Genomic DNA, 18,059 nt, shown 5'->3' on the forward strand with positions numbered 1-18,059 from the left:
AGCATGGTAGGGTAAGGAATCTACAGTGGAGAGCAGAAAAGGTGCTGTGAGAATAGCTGCCCAAAATGTGTTCGGTATTATAAAAATACACACAGAAACGGGAACTAATTTGGTTGGTCCTATTTCTTAGCAGAGATATAAAAATACAAGCAGCAGAATGAGAATAAACAAGCCCCACCTTTCTCTATATAAACAATAACAGACACAATCTTTCAGGTAAAAGAAAAGAATGTTTACTTGCGACCTCATATGTTAGGAACATAGGCTCTAGCTTAGAAGAAAGAAAACAGGAGTCTCAGTTCATTTTAGTGGTTTAGTATTGATGCTCTCAGAGAGAGCATCTGTGCCATGCGGCCTCTCTCAATGGTGGATAGATCAGCAATGGAGAATATTCAAAAATCCCCAGGACAAAGGAGGAGGAAGTCAGGTAAGTAACCCCACCCATTAGGAAGTTACATCATGGTAAAACAGGTACATGGAATATTCCCCAAATATCCCTTAAAGGGAACGTGCAACATTTGCCTATTCCAACAAATGTAGCTCTGAAGAACTGGACAAAAGGCTCTCTAATAATAACCAGAGGAATGCTATCGGTAATAATAGGAGTGACCTGATCAATGTTTCTGTCTGGATTAGCCATCAGGGTGTGCAACAAACAGCCAGCCAAAGAGCAAAACTAGGAGGTTGCCAACTTCAGTCCCTTAGGGATGCTGCTCTGGTCTTTGTGGTTGATTTTCTTCCCCCGGAAAGGATTGTTTATCCCAGTGCAAAACAACGATGGAGAGAGAAAAAGCTGATTGCAGAGAATTCTTTGAAGGTGCTAATGGATATAGAGTACACACGTAAAGGTGTGAAAACCAACTTGTACAATGAGAAGTCCAATTTAAGGACAATAAGAGAGCCAATGCCAGTGTGGTGTAATGGTTAGTATGTTGGACTATGATCTGGGAGACCAGGTTCAAATCCCTACTCGGCCATGAAGCTCATTGGGTGACCTTTGGCCAGTCATTGTCTTTCAGCCTAACCTACCTCACAGGGTTGTTGTGAGGATGAAATGGAAAGGGAAGAACCAGGTACACCACCTAGAAGGACTTGGAGGAAAGATGGGATATAAATGTAAGAAATAAATAATCATTCATCAAAACCAGATACCAAGCATGTTGTATAGCCAGAGCATTACCTAAGTGGATATATTAAACCAACGATGTAATAAATACAATATTAATCCTATCAGGCCTGGAATGCTGGTTCTGTTTTACTTTGGTAAAGATAATGAAAGGCAACCATGCCCTTGTAAGAGAGAGAGAGAGAGAGAATGAGAATTAAAAAATTACTGTCACAGATCAATAAAAATTAATACAAACAAGATCCTAGGTTAAGATACAAATAAATTCATAGAAGAGCAAAGAAATAGTCCTTCATTTACCATCTGCTTCGTAATTCCTACTGAAGACCTTCTTTCAACAAGCCTTTTAAGTAGAGACCTTATCCCAGTCTGAGTCTGTGTTGGAATTGCTTTTTAATATTTTTTAAACTTTTTTTAAAAAAAGATATTTTTAAAGCTTTTAAAAATGTTTTTAAAAATGTTTTAATATATTTTAAAGTCTGTTTTATGATGTTTTAAAGTGTTATTAGTGCTTTTGTTTACTGCCCTGGGCTCCTACTGGGTGGAAGGGTGGGATATAAATTAAATAAATAAATAAATAGTCTTGAAGTAACAAATAGAGTCATCCCATAAACCAGTGCTTCCTTATGTGTGGGCAGTGACCCACAAGTGGGTCATGAAACCTTTGCAAGTGGGTCGTGAAGCCTTTGCAAATGGATTGTGTTGTACACCGCCCTGGGAGCTGTTAGCTATAGGGCGGTTTAGAAATGCAATTAAATAATAATAATAATCACAGGCTTTATAAGTAAACCCAAAATAATTATTGCTTTTAGGCCTTAACTGGTATAATGAATACCTCTTACAACTTTTTGTTTTGATGGCATAATGTTGCATTGAAACTTGTAACTGACTGTTGGAAAAGGCTTGGGTCTTTTAACACTTGAGAACCACTCTCTGGTGTTAGATGTGGTGACAGTTCATCACAATGTGCTCGTACAAGGAGTTGTTTTGAGTGACTGTTGTAGCTCGCCTCTGATGCACAGGCACTGCCTTCAGTTGAAATGTCCCAAACCCATGGGACAATAAATTGATGGGTCACCATGCCAAGTAAATTTGGACTTCAGGGTTGCCATACTAAATTTGTTAGTATCTCCATATAAAATCTTGTTTGACAGGTACTAGATTTCATTTAGGATGATCATTTATATGTGTTATGAAAGTCTGCCAGGTTACTGCAAAATCCTCTGGTTTTGTGTCTCCTCACAGTGCCTTAAAATAGTAAGTTTTTCTGAAAGGACTATGTATAAAGCTTTTTTGAACCAATTGCCTCAGAGTATTATTTATAGCATCTTTACATCCCTGGGCCATGACAAGTCAGGCCCCCATCAGCAGATATGTCACCAAAGGTTTAAGGACAAGCATGGAGTAGTTACCCTCAAACAAGAACAACAAATATAGGGCACGAATAGGATGTATTTATTGACTGAGGATGGCTCCTCTTTGAGACACCACATCCATCCAGAATGTATGAACCCAGGGTGCAATCCCACCAAACGTCCTGATAAGTCCCTATAGCACCACAGTTAGGGATGGGGCCTCAGGAGCACAACAGCAGATGAGCCATCTGAAGAATTTTGAAGCAGTGAACGGACACTTCTGGCAAGGAAGGAGCTCCAGAGCTGCTAAGAGACTTGTGTGAAGCTATTCTAGCTTCAAAGGAGGGACATAATGGAGAATTTTTATATATCCACACATATAAAACATAGATATTAGAAGGTATATGTTTTAGAATCACAAGGAACTAAGCAATAGGCCGCAGGCCTTTTTGAGACCACAAAATCCAGTCTCATAGAGAGGCAAGTGAAGTTCAGCCTGATCCTCTTGACCCTGGCTCCCTGACTTCCTTTTATTTACATATATACAAGTCCTATAGATTATATAGGTTAAGAAATATATTTGGAGAACCCTAAAAATCTTAGCATTAAATTCAGGCCTGTGAGCAAAACTTGGATAGCAGACAATTCACCTTACCGTGAGTTCCTGCGTTTGCCAGGACTAGGCCTGTGCGTGACTGATAGTAATGTATTAGTGTAAACAATACAATCATTAGTGTATTGTTTAAGAGTAGTGAGCATATAACCTATATAACTTATGATTGATATAGTGTTTGAACTTAAATTAGTTGGCAATTATATTCTTGTTTTAGTATTCTGTAAAGCAATAGCCCCGACTACTGGAGAAAGTTTATAACCTTAGAAAAGCAGGAACGACATGAAACTTCGAGCTTTAATACTGAATTTTAAAATAACTCGGTGTGTGTTTTTCACTTTTGATAAGTAGAATACAACTTTGCAAGTGAGTTCTCATGGTAAAAAGATATTCTGAGGTAGCTTGCCTTTTCTAGTCCTCTGAGGCTGAGAGACACTGGTTGGCCAGAATCACCCAGTGCCTTCTCTAGACTGTGTGGTCTTCAAATATAGCCCAATGTTTTAAATATAATCCTCATAAATAAGAACCCCTATATTAAAAACTGTGGTGCTCATGAACTTCCAGTCACCCTCAATTGAGCCAGACAAACCCAACCTGGCATCGTTAAGGAACATGTTAGCCTGGCTGATCAGGAACAATGGATGTACCGGGTTTGATTGAAGGCACCTTCACAATAGTAACTGGTTTCAACTGCCCCCCCCAAACCATCAATAAGGTGAGACAGCAGGACAATTGTGATATTAATAAGATGTGTCTTACAGAAAGTTAGGGTATGTGGTCATTACAATTCCAATTTATGCAAAATTTTTTAATTTTTTAAAAAAGTTTTTTAATACATGCAATAACAAACACTAAATTTGTACATATAAAGTTTTTAAAGAGACAGGAAGCGTATCTCCTGAATCAAAAGTGCCTAAGTCTTTAGTCCATACTCATGAATGAATACATACATTGCTGCTATAGTGCTTTTTATATAAACTGCTGGTACACTTGCTTGTAGGCTTTAAATCTGTATCTCAATGGAGCAAGATGCGTATATTATGGCCAGACACGTTTCAACTTGTGTGTCTTTTTCAATGGCCTTTCAAGCACATACTATACAGGATAAAAATGTACATTGTATATTCATAGAGCTTCAATTTATATGACTGGTTTGATTAAAAACCACCACTTTCAGACCTTTCTGCTTCACTCTATTCCTCCTGCTGTCTGCCCTACAACCAGTGGCGTCACTAGCGTGGTGCGGGGAGTGCGGACCGCACCCGGGTGACCATGAGGGGGGTGACACCCAGAGCCGCCCCATTGCGGGGTGGGGTGCCCACGCCGTTGCCCGGCAAAGGAGCTGAGAAGCGCTCTGGGTTGGCGTTGGAGCAGACAACTCCTCCTCCTCGGAGGCAGGTGGGCAGGCGGGTGAGACTGGGAGCAGCGTCGGCAGGACGAGGGAGGCGCGCTGGCGTTCCCAGGCTTGCTTCTCCGGCTGGGTGCCCCTCTGGCACGCGACCTCCCAGGGGCATGTGTAGGCTGGCCTTGTGCACGTGCGTGCACGCACGCACGCACACCCTCAGCAGGACATTTGGGGGCTCGCCAAGGAGTTACCGCACCGGGTGACACCAACCCTAGTGACGCCACTGCCTACAACCACTCCCTAGTTTCAATTATCAGTCCTTCCAGAACTTCCATTTATGTTCCTGTCTTGTCCTGGTTCAGATCCTTGAACCAGTTATCATCTGCAACCTGAAGGAATGCTCCAGGTGCCCTGAAATAAGTAGTGCTTGCCATTATTTGTGAGTGAAACTGGTTTAGTTTGGGCACAGGTCTGTTTCAATCTTGCTATTCTGATAATTCTTGCTTGGATGATTTAAATCATTAAATAAAACCTTCAGTTTTTAGTTTTCAGTGTTGGCCATAGTATTATTCAACAGCTAAAAGTGGCTGGCATCTAAAACCAGAGAAGGGAAAAAGAAGGGGGGAACCCCAAAATGCTAGAAAAATATATTTTTTATTTGTAATCCAAGCCTAACGTGTTTCAGCCTGTGTGTATTTAGGCCTTCGTCAGCAAGCACTAGAGATACAGAGTGAAGACTTTTTTCCTTCCCTTTTCGTATTATCAGAGGATTGGGTTAGTATGGATTTACAGGAGGAAAACTGCATGATAGCTTCTGTTTGCTGGTAACATCATGTGAACTATGTGAATTAAAAGGGGATGTGAGTAGCACTAAAAGCACATTAAACCACTGTGTAGATGAGCCCTTAGTGTGCTCAGACTTGGAATGCTAAAGCTCTTTTTTAAAAGCTGTTTCCAAAACATCTAACCATTTGCAATGACTTTCAACTCAATTGAATGGAGAAGCAAGCCAACCTGAAACAGACTCCATTCATTGTCTGACAGAGAGCTGTAGGCATCAATGATGGTTCACTTTAGGATTGCTTTTTTGTATTTAATTGAGACGATTCTGCATTATAACTCTGTGCCTGCTTATTTGCAGGCAGTGGTAGCCTCTATAATAATCTCTCAATAAGTGTATGTAGCTGTTGCCAAAACTGTTGCTCAAATTGGAAATGAAATATATCACATAGTCCTTTGCACACTTTTGAACAAGAAATGGGGGGGGGGAGAAGGCATACATATACTACCCATCCGCACCATCTATTTAAAGCACTCTTATACCACTGTAACAGGCATAGCTTCCACCAAATAATCCTGAGAAGTGAAGTTTGTTAAAGATGCTGACCTCACAGAGCTACAGTTCTCAGCACCCTTAACAAATGATGGTTCCCAGAATTCTCCATGATGCTTAAAGTGGTGTAAGAGTGCTTTAAATGTATGGTGGGGATTTTGACCACACCTTTTTACAAAGGACTGCAGTGGCTAATTGAACCTTAAGAGAAAATGTTTTCCTTATGGGTTAATTGTGCTCTAAACTGGATTTAGCTTGACACAGGAGTTAACACTCTCATAGTATAAACTTTCACCTCCCATTATCACTGCCCATTGGCCATTCTGGCTGGCTTTTTTAAATAGACAAGTGGAGCCTGCAATGAAATCTTGCAGTGTGGGGTGCCTCTGCTCAGGATTCCAGACACACCATTTCATCCCCTTTTTTCTGCCCCCCCCAACAGTCAGTTGGCATTTCATGCTCACTGAGCATGCTGAGTTCTCATTGGGTTTCTTTTTTGGGGGGGGGACTAGCAAATTGGATAACCTAGGGCTGCAATTCTGAGGCTGCAAACACCTACGGGTAAATTCCATTGAATTCGGAATAGACATGGCTATGACTGCAGCTTAAGTATTACAGTGGGGAGATGCTAGGCTGGCTACAGTATTATAATTATCATTATTTTCGGCTCAGAAACCTTATCTAAGTTTTTGCATATGCAGCTCTCAGATAATATCAGTGTTTCATCATAGCCTCTTTTGCCCCTTAATAATTTTTGCTTTTAATTATTGCTAGTATAATGAATACCTCTACAACTTTTTGTTTTGTTGACTTAATATAATGCTGTGTTGATGCTTGTAACCATATGTCACAAAGGCTTGAGTTTTACATTTTAACTCATGGAAATTGCTGTCTGGCAGATCCAGTGACAGTTTGCCACAATGTCAGGTATTTAATGAACATTCATTCTGATTTGTTTGGGGAGAGTAGATAATATTGTATTAAGCAAGTGTTATTTCACACTTTCCAGCGCATTTTATTGTTGCTTTTCTTATAAGAAAAAGTCCAATTTTGGGTGGAAGTGGACTTGTTTTGCAATAGCTCCAAATCAGGTTTAATTGCGCAGCCTGAATTTGCCAAGATGTGATTGAATCCAGCCTCAAAACAGTGACAGTATGCTTCTATACATGCAAGTTTTCTGCAGTGTCCACATGAAGTCATGGTCATCAAAGGCTAGCCTGTATTTCCTCACCTGATTAAATCCCAATCTACCCTTTCGAGGAAAAACCCAATAAGTAATCAAAAGCTGTTGCCAAGGTCCCATTTGCAAATTAAGCCTCCGTCTGGAAGCATCCTCAGTAAGTACTTAATAAAGGAAGAATGAGCCATTCTCTGACTAACATATTCTATCGCTCTGATTCCACAGTAGAGATGGCTGAGAAATTCGATTCCATTCACATTTCAAGTCGAATCTATCAAAATCACACTTTATGAAACAATATGAGAACTGAAATACAGCCATCTTTCAAAATTCACACTTACTCAGATTTTGCTATGTAGTTCACCAACCAAACAACATTTATAAAAATGCATATATTAGGGGAAAGTGTGAATAAAAATGAACAAATGAGTGAAAATAACATATAAAAATGATGATAAATTGCTTGTAAAAATGTGCACTTTAATCAAAACTGCCTACAAAATTTGCACTAAAATGCTGGAGAATTTTCATGAGGATTTTTTAAAAAATTGAACTTTATGTGCTGAACTGAATTTAAGACTGGAAAAAAGAGGAACAGAGACAACTGAAACTGACACATCTTTCCACCCCTATTCCACAGAGACAAAGCTGTTCATTAAGCAGAATGCTGTTAATCATATTACATTTGCCAGTTAACAAAACTGAGGGTAAACATTAAAAACTAGATTATTAATTAATTACATTATTGCTCTCCTATATTTGTAAATAATTAATATCTGCAGGTATGATTTGAAATACTAGTTGAAGGTAGTGGAGAGCAAAACTTCTGATTCTCTACTACAGCAGCAGGAAGTGAGGATCTCCGCAAATCCAGGTAAGTCAGGTGATTTTGAATAGGTGTTGTTTGGGAAGGCAAAGGGATCCATTGCCTGGGATGAGGGTGAGGTGAATCATCTAGCCCAAGACACTGTCTGAAGGCATATCATGCAGCAGCCTTCCTGAAGATAAGGAGGTCTGGTCCTAATCAGTTCCTGGATAGAAGTTTACCGGGGAACTCTGTGTACACTGGTTTGAGTTCCACACTAACAAATATGGGATATAAATGAAATAAACATCAAATTTCAGAAAGGAAGAACTTGGCATAAAGTGTATGAACCTCTCCCATGAACTATTTTGGATGGTATGCCACTATAGTTTTCAAATATAAAACACATTTCACACCAACGTAGCTTTCAAGGGACCCACACACACCTGCCACAAATGATTGCAGAGGATTCTGGGGCATATTCTAGGGTATACTGGTCATATGGGGTGCTGGCCAGACCTGTTGAGTCTCATCATTTTCTCAAATTCTCAGGTACTGAGAATTTCACTGTAAAACACACCCCACACACCTTCTCTTGTAGTGGCATGTTGAAAGGGCAGATCAAGCGTTGTATAGCCGGGAGTGACCAGAGGTCAGTTGCATTTCACAGAAGTTTGTCCATATAATGATTTTCTTATTGATAAGCTTCTATGAAATTCCACTTTTCCACTTTGCAGCTTAACTGTATACAGGATTCTGTGAACCATTCCATCTATTATTCTATGAATGTCTTGACATTACAAGTGCACCTTTTCAAACTTTGGTGCCTTATCGTTTAGACCATGGGTGGCCAACATTTGAACTCCAAAGGTTGACTGCAACTACCATCATTCGTGACCATTGGCCATGCTGGCTGGAGTGGATGGGAGTTGGAGTCAAACAACAGAGGGGAGGGCACCACATTAGCTACTCCTCATTGAGTGTACAGGTAGGCAACCTACATCCCTAGGGCCACATGCAGCCCCTGGCCCAATCTTATGTGGCCCTCAGCTTAATTGTAAAAGTCCTCCCCAGGCAATCAGTTTAGACTTCTGGCAAGAGCAATCTCTCTCTCTCTCTCTCTCTTGGCAGCCTGCTGGGGGGGGGAGGAAGAGGGAGAGAGGGGATGTGCGGAGAGAAAGAGAGAGAAAGGGAACAGAAAGAGTATGTGAGGAAAAGAAGAGAGAATGAGAGAGTGAGTGTGTTAGGAACATGTGATCTGAAGTAAAATAAAGTGACAGCAGTCATGATGACATCACCTTCTGTGGGCCCCAAAGCTGGGAGTTTTCAGTGGTGGAAGCCTGAATTGGAAGCCTTTAATTACTGATTCCCTCTGGATTTTTTTCTTTTTCTTTTAATGCTCTATTTTGCTATTTAAAAAAAAATAAAAAATAAATTATAAAAGAAAGCCAGTAATCATAACTGCCTGCACCTGCAAAAGAACTGACATGAAAGGCAATTCAGGCTGCAGTCCCATGACACTTTCTTTGGAGTTAGGCCCTGCCATGAGAGTTGAGAATTTAAGGGTTAAATGATAGGAAATGACTAGTGTGACCTTTTGTTATGCCTGAACATCAAATTCACAATGTTCCTCCTTCTCTCCCTTCCTTGCTTTCTTCCTGAATCAGCAATCAGGAAGTTGTTTAAAAACACTATATTAGAAGCTCAACTGGAGTGCATACCGCAGATCAGAAAAGGTACCACCAGGGCCAAGAAGATGCCAGCATGGTTAACGAGCAAAGTCAAGGAAGCTCTTAGAGGCAAAAAATCTTCCTTCAGAAAATGGAAGTCTTGTCTGAATGAAGAAAATAAAAAGGAACACAAACAAAAGAAATGCAAGAAGACAATAAGGGATGCTAAAAAAGAATTTGAGGAGCACATTGCTAAGAACATAAAAACCAACAAAAAAAAATTCTATAAATACATTCAAAGCAGGAGACCATCTAGGGAGACAATTGGACCCTTGGATGATAAGGGAGTCAAAGGTGTACTAAAGAACGATAAGGAGATTGCAGAGAAGCTAAATGAATTTTTTGCATCTGTCTTCACAATGGAAGATATAGGGCAGATCCCTGAACCTGAACTAACATTTGCAGGAAGGGATTCTGAGGAACTGAGACAAATAGTGGTAACGAGAGAGGAAGTTCTAAGCTTAATGGACAATATAAAAACTGACAAATCACCGGGCCCGGATGGCATCCACCCGAGAGTTCTCAAAGAACTCAAAGGTGAAATTGCTGGTCTGCTAACTAAAATATGTAACTTGTCCCTCGGGTCCTCCTCCGTACCTGAGGACTGGAAAGTGGCAAATGTAACACCAATATTCAAAAAGGGATCCAGAGGGGATCCCGGAAATTACAGGCCAGTTAGCTTAACTTCTGTCCCTGGAAAACTGGTAGAAAGTGTTATTAAAGCTAGATTAACTAAGCACATAGAAGAACAAGCCTTGCTGAAGCAGAGCCAGCATGGCTTCTGCAAGGGAAAGTCCTGTCTCAGTAACCTATTAGAATTCTTTGAGAGTGTCAACAAGCATATAGATAGAGGTGATCCAGTGGACATAGTGTACTTAGACTTTCAAAAAGCTTTTGACAAGGTACCTCACCAAAGACTTCTGAGGAAGCTTAGCAGTCATGGAATAAGAGGAGAGGTCCTCTTGTGGATAAGGAATTGGTTAAGAAGCAGAAAGCAGAGAGTAGGAATAAATGGACAGTTCTCCCAATGGAGGGCCCTTAAGGATCGGTATTGGGACCTGTACTTTTCAACTTGTTCATTAATGACCTAGAGTTAGGAGTGAGCAGTGAAGTGGCCAAGTTTGCTGACGATACTAAATTGTTCAGGGTTGTTAAAACAAAAAGGGATTGCGAAGAGCTCCAAAAAGACCTCTCCAAACTGAGTGAATGGGCGGGAAAATGGCAAATGCAATTCAATATGAACAAGTGTAAAATTATACATATTGGAGCAAAAAATCTTAATTTCACATATACTTTCAATGGGTCTGAACTGGCGGTGACCGACCAGGAGAGAGACTTTGGGGTTGTAGTGGACAGCATGATGAAAATGTCGACCCAGTGTGCGGCAGCTGTGAAAAAGGCAAATTCCATGTTAGGGATAATTAGGAAAGGAATTGAAAATAAAACAGCCGATATCATAATGCCGTTGTATAAATCTATGGTGCGGCCGCATTTGGAATACTGTGTACAGTTCTGGTCGCCTCATCTCAAAAAAGATATTATAGTGTTGGAAAAGGTTCAGAAGAGGGCAACCAGAATGATCAAGGGGATGGAGCGACTCCCTTACGAGGAAAGGTTGCAGCATTTGGGGCTTTTTAGTTTAGAGAAAAGGCGGGTCAGAGGAGACATGATAGAAGTGTATAAAATTATGCATGGCATTGAGAAAGTGGATAGAGAAAAGTTCTTCTCCCTCTCTCATAATACTAGAACTCGTGGGCATTCAAAGAAGCTGAATGTTGGAAGATTCAGGACAGACAAAAGGAAGTACTTCTTTACTCAGCGCATAGTTAAACTATGGAATTTGCTCCCACAAGATGCAGTAATGGCCACCAGCTTGGATGGTTTTAAAAGAAGATTAGACAAATTCATGTCATCAGCGGTAGCAGTGTGAGGACATGGGAGTTGCCGATACCAATCCCCTCTTCTTCCTGGTAGCTTTGCCCTCAGCCTCCTTCAGCATCTGCCACATGTTTTATAGGCAGACACCTGCCCTCAGCATACGAGAAAGGCACTCTGCCATTTCAGCAAAAGTCCTCCCCTCTTGTTTGGAGCAGCGGCAGTGGGGAGCAGACAGCATCCAGGGAGGGAAGACTTTTAATAAACTAACTAACTAACTAACTAACTAAATAAATAAATAAATAATTCATTCATTTCTGTTACTGTTTGCAGCTTCCCCCACCCAGATTACTTCATGGCCCCCCAAGTTGGGAACCACTGGTCTTGGGCAGGACAGACAGCCAATATCCTTTGCATTATATGGCGATAACAATTTTTTTTCTTAATATATAATGGACAAATGGCAATTGTTGTCACACCTACACTGTTACAAATGCAGCAATTTTGAGGAAATTAGGAAGATAATTATGTAAAATAGGAGGATTTTTTTAAAAAAAAAATAGTGCCAGTTTCGGCCATGGCTGCAAAATCCATGCCGATTACAGCCATGGCCCTCCACAAGAAATCACTGCCAGTCTGAAAAGATAGCAGACTGTCAAGTTTAGGTGGAATCTCATACTAAGTCTGATTTAGTGGATATTTAGTGGACACATTCCCCACCCTCAACCCAGTAGAGGCTGGTCCAGTGGGGCTACTAGAGAACAGCCCTCCCAATGAGAATGTCAAGCAATTTTTATTCCCCCCCCCAAAATATCAAAGGCACACATTATTTCTTGTTCCACAAACATTTTATGCTTCTCTTTGAACTCAGAGAAGCTCTGCAAACATTTACGTCAATCTACTGTTCTCTGGCCAATCAGCTCTCTGTACCACTAAGCCAATCCTAATCTATACAAACGCTGTTACCAAGGTGGCATTTATAGAGCTTGGAGGATGGACTGCTCAGAGGGGCTTCATTTGCAGAAACTAAGTAATGCTTGTACTGTCCTCCAGGTTAACGCCATGTGGTGCCAATGTGTCCAGAGAGTATGTCCAAAAGTTCTCCCTCTCAGTCAGTGCTGCTGGATCTGTTGCCATCTCTATAGCTCTTATAGAAAAGTCCAACAGGCCATGGCCCTCAGTGCTGAAATGTTTTGCAACTGGTTGCACCACTTTTTTTGGTCAAGATTGCTGATTTGTGGTTTCTGAAGCATGTGTGTAGGTCAGTTGTAGTTTTTCCTACGTATTGGATATGACATCCTGGTCTTTTGCATTCAGTGACATAAATTATATTGCAGGACCTGGTTCTGCCTGTCCTAGTGCTTGTAAAGGTACACACAGGTGATACAGCGTTTGGAGTGACAAGGATGAGACCCAGGATTGGTGATAGGTGGCTTCAGCAGAGCTCTCACGAACAGTCTGCGCAAATTAGGAGGCTGGCGAAATGCTACAACAGGAGGCCTGCTGATGGCTCTAGCAAGATGTTCAGAGTTTGCCAGCAATGGGTAGCTCTCCCTGATTGTTCGGTGAGAGTTAGGAGATGCTGGACGGAAATCTACCACAAATGGAATCTGTTGTTCTTTGACACCTCATTATGATGGAGGAGGTTTTCTCTGGACAGAATGGAGGCTCAGTGGATGTTGCAATCAAGAAAATGTGGAGGATATCCTCTCAGAAGAAGGTGTTCTTTAAATTCACTGATCCTTCTCTGGTATTTATCCTCATTGTTGCAAATAAGTTTGATTCTCAGAGCTAAGCTATACAACAGTCTTTTTCTTTATATGCTTAGGATGGCAGGATTTCCAGTTAAGATAGGTGTGGGCATCAGTGGGTTTGCTGTAGAGATCAGTGGCTATTTTGTTGTTTTCAATGGTGAGAAGGACATCAAGAAAAGGGATGTGTGGATAATCATTTGTACTATTAAATATAAACGTAATAGATGGATGGATAGAGTTGATGTAATTTTTAAATTGTTCTAAAGTCTCTTTACCATTTGTCCAGACCATATAAATAAATAAATACATCTGTTGTTAAGAGGCCTCCCTAACACAGCCACTATAGCAAATTAAGGAGGAGTCAGGGAGAAGCTTAGACTGCTTCAAGAGCAGCCCACTTGGTAGTCTCAGCCTTTTTATTACTATATGAGAATACTTAAAAGGATTTTATATTGATTGTTTATATACATATTAATTTTTTGATATTATTTTATAACAATGCATTCTATGTCTGTACCTTAACTTTATTTTAGAGCACTGCTTTTGCGTTAAGGTAGATTTTAACTTTACAGTTCTTGTATATATTTCTCTAGGCCATGGCTAATCTCCCCTTCAGTTGATGGCACAACGGGATGATAACCATGGTCTGGCACAAAGAGATTCCCTCTTCCTATTGATTTCAATAGAAGTGGGGACTAAATAAGAAAACAGCCACCCCCTGCTTAGTCATAACAGGGGGAGTTTTTCTTAGCATGGAGCTGGGCCCATTAGGGTTACTGAATCTGCTACCCTGCTATCTCTCAAGGCACTGTCCAAGGCACAGGAGCAATCAGTTGGCAACTGCACTCATGCCCTTCCCTTTCAAGATCTCCTCCATCCTGGATGCTCTTCAATAAAGGCTTTGCCTTTGCCTCACACGTTGCTTCTTTGTTGCTAGGGAGTGGTAGGTAGGGATCCCTTTATCCTGATATGATCTGGCCTCAGTTGGCTTTGGAATGGGACTCTGAGGTGGGAGGGGCAGAGAGCCTGCTGGGCCCAGGGGCACTAACCCCTTCCGCACTGCTCCCTGGACTGTGAGAGGGCAGGCATCTCAGGGTGCTCAGGTGGGATGCGGGTGCTGTCAGGCTGTATGAGGCAGTCAGCTAGCAGAGGCTGGGTGGGAGATAAGGATGAGGAGGAAGGGGTGATGTGTGGGAGGGGCAATAAAACCTGCTGAGATAGTACTTGGCACAGGTAGCCTATTAGGAGGAGGGGAATGGTCATAGGAGGAGGGGTGGGCCAAAAGGACGTTTGCCCAGGCAGGAGCCAACCTATTGGGCCATGTAGCACTCCATGAGGCATGTCTGAGTGTGGCAAGCCCCATCCAGCCTTTCCTCATGTGAGGATAGTACCCTGTATTTGATCCTGGGATCTCCTGCATGTAAACACACAGCAAAACAGCTATTGATTTTGTATTGATTTTGGTTATGTAAAAACATTATTTCATTGCAACAGCGATGTAAGAATATTGTGCCATTTGTCTTTTTATTCCAGACATCCAGAAACGTGAAGAAGAGACTGAAGAACAAAATATGACAGTCCCAGAAAAGCATATAATGACCTCCTCCCCCTCCTCAGCAGGAGCTATTGTAATTCAGCTGCTAATACTTCAGGTCTCCCTAGTAGGAAACATTTTCTGCGGGAATGTGCTTATTTGGCCAGCGGAAGCTAGCCATTGGCTAAATGTTAAGGTCATCATCCAGGAACTGCTACACAGGGATCACAATGTCAGCATCCTTGTTTCATCAGCATCCATCTTCATCAAACCCAGTGATGATATATCATCTGCAAAGTTTGAGGTGTACACTGTGCCCTTTGGAAATGATGACTTTGACAACGTTATCAAGGAGTTCATAATGCTGTGGATGAAGCACAAGCCCAGCACTCTGACCTTCTACAGGTTTTACCAAAACCTGGAGAAGATGATGAGGAATCTATATGAAAAGAATAAGCTTGGGTGTGAAGGGGTACTGGCCAATCAGGAGCTCATGGCCCGCCTGAAAAACACTAAATATGATGTGCTCCTTGCAGATCCTGTGATGTCCTGTGGTGACCTGATTGCTTTGAAGTTGGATATCCCATTTATGTACACCCTGCGATATTCACCAGCCTCAACAATAGAGAGACACTGTGGGAAAATACCCTCCCCTCCTTCATATGTTCCAGCTACTTTGTCTGAGCTCACAGACAGGTTGTCATTTGGAGAAAGGGTGAAAAATATAATATCTTATCATGTACAAGATCATGTTTTCCAGACCTGCTGGGGAGTATGGGACTCTTATTACAGTCAGGTTTTAGGTAAGTCTGTTTCCCCAAAGTATTATTGTGTAGTAGATGCTCTAAAAATGCAGACAGTCCCAGGTCCAGTCCTTGGCACCTCTAATTAAAAAGGACCTCCAAGTAGCAGGACTAGAAGGGCCTTAGCCTGAGGCTTGTACAGCCACTGCCAGTTGGAATAGGCACTACCAGGCTGGACAGCAGGGCTGTGCATGTATCCTCCCAATCTGATTTGTGGCCCTGATTTATAAATACAGATCAGGCCCAATATGGTCTGGACAGATTAGGACCTGATCAGATTCGGATCCAGATCTGGATCACAATCTGGATATTACAAATCTCTGGAAATCCCATTGACTTACATTGCAAAACCAAAATAGCCATAACTTTCTTGTTTTTTGATGGAGTCATGGGATTTGGAGACATGGTAGCTCCTATAGAGGAGATTAACCCTGTTAAAGTTCAAGTGGGTAGCCAGGGGATTTCATGCCAACCATCTTTAAAGTTTGCTTTTTTAAAAAACAAAAAACTGTGAGTACTCAATCATGCCATGCTCCTTCAAGATTTTGAAAAAATTTGAGGGTTTTTAAAAATTAGGTTTGCGATAAAGACACATGTAGGTAGCATCAGGCAGACACGGGCTGGCATGACCACAGAGATAATATGCACATAGGGACATGGCAGCCCTATAAAGAGGATTAACCCTGCCGAATTTCATGTGAGTAGCTCCAGGGGTGTTAATGCTTTGTTGCTGTTGTCATGTGCCTTCAAGTTGGTTATGACTTACGGCGACCCTATGAATCAGTGACCTCCAATAGCACCTGTCATAAACCACCCACCTTTAAAATCTGCTTTTTCCGAGAAAGATTTTTTTAAAAAAAGAATGGGTCATATAGGGGGCAGATGGCCAGCAGCAGTAATGGGTGAAAGAAAAAGAAAAATACTATTTAATATTAATAATATTAATAATAATATTAATAATAATTGCTGTGGGTAGCAATTGGAAATAATAAGAGTAAAAATAATAAGAATAAACTCTAATATGCCCCCAAGGTTTGACTGGCTGGCTCATAACAACAACAATAAATAATGTATAACCACACAAGTTGGCTGCTTCTTATTTTGTGTAGCAACTGGATGATGATGATGATGATATCAAAAATAAAAATAATAGAATTCAGAAAGGTGTGGCTAAATATGCCCACGAGGTGTAATAAAAAATTCTTAGTAATCAGAATTGAATTAAATAAAAAAAATACAGACAACAAACTTTAAAAAAAAATATAAACAAGGATGGGACTGGGATTGATTTGGAAAGAACAGAAAACATACATAAGCTGAACAAATGCCACCCAGCCCCCAGCAAACATTTATGCGAGACAGAACTTAAAAAAGATGTCTGCATTTTAAGACGTCACCCTTCCAGGCTCTGTGATTGGAGAGTGTGGGGTGGGGTGATAACATTCCAGCCTTCCTCCTTCTCTCCCCACGCTGGTGTTCTCCTTTATGATGTTGTAATTGCTGCATTTCAGACAGAGCTTGGAAAAGTTACTTTTTTAATCTACAACTCCCATCAGCCCCAACCAGCATGGCCACTGGATTGGGCTGATGGGAGTTGTAGTTCAAAAAAGTAACTTTTCCAAGCTCTGATTTCAGAGACATCCTGTCTGGGTTCATTAGAGACTGTTTTGAGCTACCGAGCTGAACAAATCTCTACAAATTGATTCAGGACTAGCTGATCCACTCTGTAGAGCAGTGATTCTCAAATGGTGCGCCCAGGCACACTGGTGCGCCCTAAGAGGTGGTTAGGTGTGTCTCAAATATTATGAAAGTATATTTTAAAAATGAGAAGAAACCCATTTGTATAGGGTAAGTAATAGTTTTCTATAGTTTAAGTAATTTTTATTCATAGTTTTAAATATATTCTTTTTAATTTTGTACGCTAACTGTGCCAGAAATTTTTTATATGTTTTACAGTGTGCCGTGAACCAAAAATGTTTGAGAACCACTGCTGTAGAGATTTGTAGCTGCTTCAGCCTGATTTGGACAGGATACAAATAGGCTCGAATCAGCCCTATTTGGTTTGTTATTTGTGATTAGTACAAATACAGGACATAGTCCTACTGGATAGTCTGATGAACCATAAAGGAGGGAGGAGCAGATTTCACCAGCTTGGCTCCTTCATTGTTTAACCAAATTGCTCTGCCTTCTGTTCAACTTCAACTCCTCCTGAATTCCAGTTTAACTAGAAGAATTTCTAAAATTAATTTTGAAATGGAAGCATCAACATTATTTTGCAAATTTCTGTTCCTTTGCTGTTTTCCACCACTGATCAAAAATTGAAAAAAAATATTTGTGTGATTGTAGCTATTAATTAGGGCTGCCAGGTCTCCGGTTTTCACTCGGACACTCTGGATTTTTGGGGTTCTCTCCGGATCTTTAGGTGAGTCACTCCAATCTCTGGACTCTCAGATTTCATTAAAGAAATTAAGTTTCTAGGTGGTTTGGTTCAAGAAATATTCACCAAAACATCACCCCCCAAAACCTCTGTTAAATGAGCTTGTAGCTGGCTGCTCTAATGCTGCCCTTTAAGATTTGTAGCCAATACGTGAAGTCAGGGTTGTGAT

General features: G+C 41.0%; 1 protein-coding gene across 1 annotated transcript in view; it reads left to right on the plus strand.

Moving 5' to 3' along the window:
- Positions 1-7,769: 7,769 nt before the first annotated feature.
- The window catches only part of LOC133366296 (UDP-glucuronosyltransferase 2A1-like), a 28,784-nt gene continuing 18,494 nt past the window's right edge, over positions 7,770-18,059 (plus strand). Inside the window, exons 1-2 of the mRNA XM_061589254.1 lie at positions 7,770-7,826; positions 14,650-15,453. Coding sequence (XP_061445238.1) covers positions 14,688-15,453 — 766 coding nt within the window. The 5' untranslated portion in view covers positions 7,770-7,826; positions 14,650-14,687. The remainder of the gene's footprint in view (positions 7,827-14,649; positions 15,454-18,059) is intronic.

This window comes from Rhineura floridana, chromosome 11 (assembly GCF_030035675.1).
Source record: "Rhineura floridana isolate rRhiFlo1 chromosome 11, rRhiFlo1.hap2, whole genome shotgun sequence".
In the NCBI taxonomy this organism is placed as follows: domain Eukaryota; kingdom Metazoa; phylum Chordata; class Lepidosauria; order Squamata; family Rhineuridae; genus Rhineura; species Rhineura floridana.